Below are 8897 nucleotides of genomic sequence, written 5' to 3'. Positions count from 1 at the left end.
GTGCGCACGGTGTTCACAGGGTGATATATGTGGGACGTCTGCTGCTGTATACTCATTGCAGCGTCCCAACTAACACGTCCAGGAGGCGTTCAATGGATGTTCACATTAGGCTGCGGATGCTCGGACACTTGCCGGCTGTCCAGGGGCGGTTACTGGTTCTGTGGGAACTTTCAGGAGAAAACGTACTCATATAGTTCTTCTTAAACTAATTTATTCAACATGGTGTTCATCAACTACAAGGAATACATAAATTCTCGAGTCTGAATTATTTCCATAAAACTAAGCAACAATCAAAAGCAAAACCATGTTACTTTTAAACTTGTATTGCAGTTCCTCCGTGAATTCTCTCTGTCCAGAGCAATGTAAACAAGCAAGAAAACACCGGTCGGCCAATGGGGCTTTCGGCAGACTTCGGAGGCGCCAGCTTGAAAAAGAACCAAACAAACGGGGTTTGTGGATTTGAAAGATTCGATTCGCCGTTTTGGGCACTGGGATTCGGATCCCCGAATCTCAAATCCCGCCGAAAATAGGATTCGAGGATTCGGGTGGCACATCCCTAGCACAAACACCAGGGGCGAGAGGGGAAACAGCGGATCGGGTGCTCGTCGGGAAGCCATTGGGGTGCTACCCTGAGTTTGTCGCATCCCGACTGCAGGCCTTTAGTGGCCCGGTGTTGCAAAGCGGCGTATCGACCGAGTCGTGTCGCTCCCCGTCCACGCCCCGATTGTGTGCCGACGGCCTGTGCTCCCTGGGTAGCATTGCAGCAGACGAAGGGCGATCCTTGCGCTGTGACCGTACATGACTTCATGCGGTGCAACCGCAAAGTCGACAATAGGTCGGCATGGGCCTCGTTCAGACGACGTGGGCGACATCACGTGAGATGCGCTGTCAGTCACACTGAGCGGCATGGCCGAATGGGTACTAGCGTTCGCTCGTTGGTGCGGAAGATTTCATTTGAATCCACAACAGGCTGTACTCTCTAAGGTTTTCCCTGGGTTTTGTGGCAAACTTGCCAGACGAATGACGACATAGTTCCCCCTGAAGTCAACAGAGGACGCACACCAAACCCCTTGTGTCCCCCACTCGTTCCTGCTGCCCTCTCTCGATCTGTCCACGTCTGTACGGCTGCTTCGAGCCGCTAACACGGAATTAAAAGAAATCACGCATTACGAAGTTTTAGCATATCGCATGTGTCCCACAGAAACAAAACAAATACATATGTACTGTAATAAAGAAATTAGTTCGAAACATATCGAAAAATTTGTCCTTTGTTAATCACACTTCTACAAACATATCACAGACATTTTACGAAGAAATTTGCAGGCCGTCATGGCAAGTGTTGCGACATTAAAGGGACTATGAAACGATTTTTTTCTTTGTTTCGTTCGAAAGAGGACATTTTTGTGAGTCTAGAACCGAAATTTTACCTTCGTCGCGCGAGCGGATTTCTCGGGAGCGAATTTAAACGGAGCGGCGAAGGGAGGACATCTGGCGCCGCGCCGTGGCGAGCTGCCGAGCGGAGACACAGCGGGTAACTTGACGCGACCACGGCCGGCTCAGCAACACGTCATCGTGACGTGTTGCGGAGCCGAGGAATCCCGCCAGGAGCATGCGCAGTACAATCCTGCGTATGCGTTCATCGGGAGTGGAAATCTCCATGACGGCAGCTTTCGCGCGATCGTCGCATATATCCTGTGGTTTTCGTCGACATACCGAGACGATATTGGATAGTTGGTTGCCCCAATTTACGTCAATATTCGCCTGGTATCCAATGTTTCATGCTTATCAGTGACGAGACGGACAGCTTTTGACGCCACAAAGCAATCGGACCGCCGGAATGGACAGACGATGCGGTGCCATCGACGAGCTGCTCGTGTTTGTAGCGGACATTTGCATGATCGAAAGTACGAAGAGTATTTTTCGTTATTGGAGCTGACAAAGGTCTCTCAGTCCGTGTGGTTCAAATACTGTCACAGATTTCAGGATTGTGTGAAAGGGTTAATTCTCATCTGCGTGACTCTGAACCTTTCCGCCGCTTACGGCACAGAGAGAGTAAAAAAAAAGAACGTAGAAGTTACCGAATCTACTCCCTAAACTCAGGTGGTGCACTGTTGATAAAAGTACACTTCGTTTAGCATGATCTTAGAAACCATATTTCAACAGAATATTTATGTGATATGTTGAACGTACGTATCCGTTCTTTTCTCTTCACTGACCTGTTTTCATGTTCACAGGTTACTTCCTCAGCGGAGCCTGAAACCCCTTAGGTGAGACAGCATGATCATTGCAACCCACTATTCAGAGCAGACAAATGCTGTGCACCCTCTTTCCAGATTCCTCTTTAATGCAGTGTCTTGTCTACCATTCGGGCTCTGTATATTGTTCACAAGTTTTCTTTTAACCTTTTTTGTTATTTGATCTACAGTTTGCTTTATCATATTCACAAATGTGATATTGAGGGGGACATCTTCTTGTTTACACTTCATGACCAGAATTCAGGGACACGACACAGAAAGCCGGCTTCGCCGGATAGCAGTCAAACATGCAAGAAAGACGACTTGACAGATTTGCACGAGGATATGGGAGGAGGAAAAATTCTGGGAGGGACGACGAAGAGAGATAAGAAAGAGAACTTTTAACGTCATCAGCACGACAATAACACCCTGGGCACGCGGGGCACGCACAAGAGCTCGTGCTCAGGTAAAAAAAAAAACAATCTTATAATCATTGCTCAGTTAGATTACATCATTGGCATTCACCGGAACTGCAGTTGTGTACTGTGTTATTTTCTTTTCTCAAATCAGGGCGGCCCATGTGCATGGCAGCTGAAGTCTTTCACCAGGGTAACATGCCAGGGCAACTCCAGCAAGAGCTCTGCAGGTCACCTCTAAATAAAAGGAACCTACCTTTGATACACTATGTCCTCATGAGATTTTGTTCCTGCTACACCTCTCCGACTTTGTTTCACATTACCAAAAAATAACCCTACCAACCATTATCATACCAGTGGTGTACTGCTGTGTTCAACGAGCTCAACTTGCTCTGGGCATCCTGCAAGGCCGTGCAGCTACTTCAGCCCTTATTTGCTGGTAACACTGGTGCCAATACAGATGTTATATGAGCTGTGTGACAGTGTAAAATAGAACATATCCTGTGTTCTATTAAAAATAAAAATTATGCATGTATAGCATATAATGTGTATGTGTAGATGTTAGGTCTTAGTTATTGTACTATTTAAGCTAAATGTCGACATTTCAGGTGTTTGCCCCTGATGTCCTCGTAATTGACGCACATACAAGTGCGCCCACACCTTCGGAGGAGCCTGCATAGCGAGGACTCTGTCCCGGTGGCAAATGGAACAGTTCTTTCACAAAGAAAGCAGATTTCTGCCAGAAGACCAACAAGCAGTTAACTTGAAATAGTAGCAATTACTTGTCGTTTTTCTAATTGCAAAATACTGGGCACGCTACGTCAGTACTGTTTTTTTTTGCTTTTTTCCAGTTACACAACTGGTGACTACAAGCTTACATAACACAATAATAAAACAGAGCAACAAAGCAGGCGAACTGGTGTCATGAGATTGTGTCCCCGAGTCTTAGGGTTATGGATGTATTACACAGTATTGGAAACCTGGTTGAACTATAAATTTGTTAAACGACAAACAGTTATCAGAAGTCAATACGATGTCAGAATACTACAGAATACGCTACAGCTGAGTTTTTGTAGCCATGGTGGTTGGCAACGCTAAATGTTCAGATTTACGACGTGTTCAACATTGAATACAGAATACGTGACGTGCTGATAAATAAATTCTTGCATGAAACATAATCTGTCACCTGCAGAACAATAAATGCGGAGTACATCAAAATCGCCTAAAGGCGCGAAGCTCCTTTGAATAATAACAGTAATGATGTAAATGTAATGAGTTGAAACAAAGTAAAACAAAACATTAGACCATTAGGTCACCCAGTCTTTTACGATGATTCGTGCAAACAAATCGAGCAACAAAGGGGGCATCTTCCAAATATCACAGTCTCACTTCACAACGCACTTCCTTTGTTGTCAGATTGCTAACGTGTAAACATAACTGCAACTGACGTAAATATAACTGCAACGTCAAGCAACCACCAGACACTTTCCATTGGTGACGGCGGTACAACCAATACATGTTGCGGTGAATCGCTAGAGGCCCACGTAACTCGTCAGCAAAACTCTCAAAGCCACGGAGGTGCGTGAGTTCCTCGTTGTGAACGGCCGCAGATCAGACGACGAATACATTCGATGAACAAAGTACAACTCACATGTCATACTTGCCAGTTCAACTGTAGCAAACGATTCACACGCAAAAAGCTGTTCATTATAGCGTGTTATCCGAACGCCTCCAACCAAGAAAACGTAATGCTTCAACTTAACCCTCAGACGCCACCAGAGACCTTGTGACCTTGTATGTGCGATTGGACGGCGGCAGTGGCGGCCGCCACAGCGCGAGCTCGCGGCATTACTTGCCATTGTGCAACACCGGTGACGTAACGGGGAACCGAAGTGCGGTCCGTACAGTTACACCATCGACAGGGAAATATGCGCGGGAGAGGAGGAACGCGGAAGAGACATTTCCAGCGCGCGCTCCTCGCAGAGTGGAGCGATTTCGTCCGGAAAAATTTGGGGCATATTAGTTTCTCTGCGGGAAGAACAGTTTCCAGCGAAAAAAAGTATGGGGGTTCGGGAAATTTCATAGTCCCTTTAAGTAATGTGTAATGTCAAAATTCTCGTCGCCGGCAGCAAAAGTGGCTAACAGAGCTCTGCCGCTGCAAATCGCAACACCTTCTGTGGTCGTCTGTAATTCTTTTGTGCTTTCAACATCAATAAATCGTATGGACTATTTCGTCGGACACACATTCATATTTCTGTACAATCTCCGACCCAAGGAGCTAAAGCTCGTCCAATCGACAAGCTAATGGGTAGCTTAGAAACTAAGCAGCATAGCTTTGACGCTTCTCTTGTCCAGCATACCTTTAGCATGCGCATTACTTCACAAATTCGTTCTAAATAAGCCCCCTTAACTACGAATTCATCGCCATGTCGTTGAAGTCGAACCCAACGAGATCCTAGTTAATCCGCAGTCATCACGCAAAAGTTAAACGAATGCAATTTCGATATTTCGTTGTATACGTTGAAGTTTTACAATTACAACGCATTAGCGCACGACGTCAGATTGTGGCCCGTATGTGGGTATTTTCATAAAACCTGTACCAGGTTTTGTTGAGATCTATGAAAATGCCCGCATACACGCCAAGTGTGAGACCATGTCAGGGGTGCGCAAAGCCATGTGCACCTCGAATGCATTTTTCGTTTAGAATATGCAACTTCACGTTTGATGGAACTGAAATGCTGTTGACCTATACTATGCACTTTGACGTTGTTCACGACAAAGACTGCACTATTTATGAAATGACGAGTCATATAAACAAAACTAACATAGTGCTGTCAACTAAGTCGTTTATGCAATCAAGGATGCATGTTTTACCAGCATTACTCGTGAAGGAAGATAGAAAGTACTGTGTCTGTGTATTCAGTTTCTAGTGACATTGTGTGCACTGTAAAAAAAAAAAAAAGTCATCTTCTTCATCTCCCCTGAAGACGTCGCTTCTGACATGTGGCAAGGAAGCACATCTTTCGGTGGTCATGAGCACGTTCTCCCCTCCTGCCCATTAGCACCAAATGATCAAAAACACGTTTTTTTTTCGGTGCATTTTTTCAGCATTTGGTGATTATGGGTAGTTGGAGGTTATGGGCATTTGGTGGTTATGGGGCCCAAAGCCCCTTTTCCACGCTTCTGCTGATATCGGCAGCATGGTCCAAATGCCACAATTATCTGAAACAACAGTGAGAGGAAAACCGGAAGAGGCGCATCACCGTTTTTTTTTGTTTTTTTTTTTCTGCTTCTTGTATTAACTTAGAGGAAAAGTGAGGACGATTGACACTTTGCGCGTCTCGAGATGACGTTTTTGGCAATTGTAGTAGGCAATGTATTTTGTGATGGGGTAAATCTGACATGCGCTTTTTGTTTCTGGCAAAAAAAAAGAAAAAAAAATCTAGTTCAATTCAGAAAATTCAATCTTCGTGACCGAAAATTGACCAATTGCTCGTATGTCATGGCAAACGTTTGCCTAATATAGACACCATCGATCCCATAATTTTCAGAAAAGTATACATTTCAATATATTTATGTGACACGCTAGGTGATACAACAGGTACAATGAGAGGAAGGTGGGATATGTAAAGCTGAAATTCCCTCAGAGAGGTTGGTCGCAGTTATGAAACCAAGGCGAAGTCGTCAGTTTATATCATATCATCAAGTTGAAAGTTCCGTTGTTGCTTTCCATTCACAGAAAATATCATCCTATTTCTGATAACCTCGGTCTCACCCTTGCTTCGACATTATTTATCAGTCTTTCTGGTCTTCCTCAGAGCGCATGAGAACAATGATCATTTTCAATCTGTATACTCACCATATGGAAGTGAGCAGTTGTTGGCAGTTTGGATGAGCGACAAATTGCTTCTGGTCGTACTTGAGCGCCATCTTGAGCCTGGCCAGCGTGAGGCCTCCCGACCGCTTGTAGTCATTGCTGGGATCGTCGTCCTCGGAGTCGTCATCATCTGACCCCCAATTGGCAGGATTGCTACAGCGCTTGTTTAACACGGCAATCACTTCTCCTGTGCTCCGGCAGAGGTCGAGAAGGTCGCACGAGTATTTCTTGCATTGGTTGCTGAGCTCCAGGTAGATTTCCTTGAATTCGTTTTCTCGTTGAGCCAGCACACCCAGCTCCCAAGATAACTGGAAAGATAAGACCAACAGAACCTCATCTTGCTTCCGTCTTTGACGAGTGCGTGAAATGGTCGTAATCATGTGCCTTCATTTCAACATTCGTGTTCGCCCTGTATTGCACGTAAAAGCGTATCGTTGTTGCAGGACAACACAGATAGGCGCTAATGGGGCAAAACGAGACACAAATTTGGAATTGAACGTCATCTGTTCGAAACAACCCAGACAACGCGTGAAAAAGAAATGCCTCAGGAACAAGCATAAAGCTAATTAATTGTCGGTTCATGTCTTTCCAAATGGAACATTTTCGTATTATACCCAGTGTATGTCTTCACCTAAACAAGTTTTGCTCTTGAAAACCAGCAAACACATATCGCGCTGCACGAGTTCAGCTAGATAAGTAAACAAAACAAAGAAAGAATGCGAACTTACTTCGACACCGTGCACTTGTAAAGCGCCGCCGCTCTCATCTAATTGAAAAGAACTACGGAATTTCGCACTTTTTTGCCGACTTCCCACCCTCCATGCATGCACCAATCAGGAGTTCTGTGTATGTTGCGGTATGAGAAATGCGTATAATCTTGCTTTTCTTAACACTGATTGTGCTGGGTACTAAACTGGTACTTTTCCTGTCATCAGGTTGTACAACCGGACGCCTTATTCGAGAGTTTTAGTGCATCGTACGCTATAGCGTTTGCGTGCGTAAAGGATAGCGTGTTGGTTCTGCGCAATGCGCGCACCTCGCTTTTTGTTTTTGCGCGTGCGCAGAACCATCAACGCTGTCCCTTACGTACGCTAAGGAGATAGCGTACGACGCACTAAAACTCTCTACTGTCTCGAACAACGATAGATACTACGCGAACGGGTAACACGGTCCCCTCGAAGTTCACCCGAAGAGTATCCCCCACGTCTTGTTGGGACAAAGCGTTCCGTAAGTGTCGTATTGTACTTCACTTTGCAATGTGGAAATCATTGCAGTTTACCCTGGATGTTGTCATCTGTCACATTAGTGACCGTTAATTGGTGGTGAGGAATGGTAATGTTGTAAGTAGTTATCCTGGAAACTCGACTCTCGTGATGTACTGTTAAAGTTACAAATTAAACTGCGAATTGACGCAGCTTATTGAGTAGTCTTTCTCGAGACACGACAGAGGCCGGTATTCGTGTCGAATTCGTACCATTGTACCCCACAAAATAATCAGATGTTCAACGTGGAGGGAGAAGAATTCTATCTTGCTGTGCATCGTGCTAGCATGCGTAGTATGCCGGCTATGTTATGATTATGACATAGATTCTGCACTATTAGAAGGGCGAAAGAAGTACAAAGCGGATATCCTGCGAGAGGAATGGTTATGCCCATTATGTCTTCTTCACAATACGTGCATTGCCCTCAAAAGGAGCTAGCAAAGGGAAGTTTATACATGTATATGCGAATACATATGCACAGAAACTCGTCAAGTGCAACAGCAAAATAAATGTAACAGCCAGAGCTACGCCATCCATCCTTGATAAACGGGCCGCCCTGTATGCGTTGGGATATTTACTGTAGGCGCGGAACGCCTGCTGCTGAAAACTTTTTTTCTTTTTAGGAGTGCATTCATTGTGCATGAATTCGTCCCTCAATTGACGTACATTGCAGCGGCCAGAGTCTTCGTCATGATGATAGGCAACGCGTATAGGAAACGATAAATCTCATTTTTTGCAGCTGTAATCTCCCGAGGAAGAGAAGGTCGTTCAAGTGGTGCTTTAAAGGGCGATCTCTCACACGTCGCGGGAGACGTCGCGAGCTGGAAATGTTAACAGCGCAGGAAAACGATGATGGAAAGGGTAGGGAATGATGATGAGATAGCGGCTTTCATAGCAGAAACACGCGGGACATCTTTATTTTCTTGCGTTTTGCCCACGATAAGTGTCGAAAAGTCTGTCAGAGAAAAAAAGAATCAGCCGTAGCATACGCGTATCCACCGAAAATACAGCTGTCTTGACTCGGAACGAAGAAGGGATCTATGGTGCTATAGGAACATTCACAAGTAAGGTCTCCCTATCACTTTTTTCGTCAACATCAACATCGTTC

At 45.1% G+C, this 8897-nt stretch overlaps 1 protein-coding gene across 1 annotated transcript in view; it reads right to left on the bottom strand.

Moving 5' to 3' along the window:
- Positions 1–6484: 6484 nt before the first annotated feature.
- The window catches only part of LOC135394390 (transient-receptor-potential-like protein), a 270798-nt gene continuing 268385 nt past the window's right edge, over positions 6485–8897 (bottom strand). Inside the window, exon 4 of the mRNA XM_064625119.1 lies at positions 6485–6835. Coding sequence (XP_064481189.1) covers positions 6506–6835 — 330 coding nt within the window. The 3' untranslated portion in view covers positions 6485–6505. The remainder of the gene's footprint in view (positions 6836–8897) is intronic.

This window comes from Ornithodoros turicata, chromosome 5 (assembly GCF_037126465.1).
Source record: "Ornithodoros turicata isolate Travis chromosome 5, ASM3712646v1, whole genome shotgun sequence".
Classification (NCBI taxonomy): domain Eukaryota; kingdom Metazoa; phylum Arthropoda; class Arachnida; order Ixodida; family Argasidae; genus Ornithodoros; species Ornithodoros turicata.
Note: the sequence above shows the minus strand (reverse complement) of the source record. Positions and strands in the feature narration are given on the sequence as shown.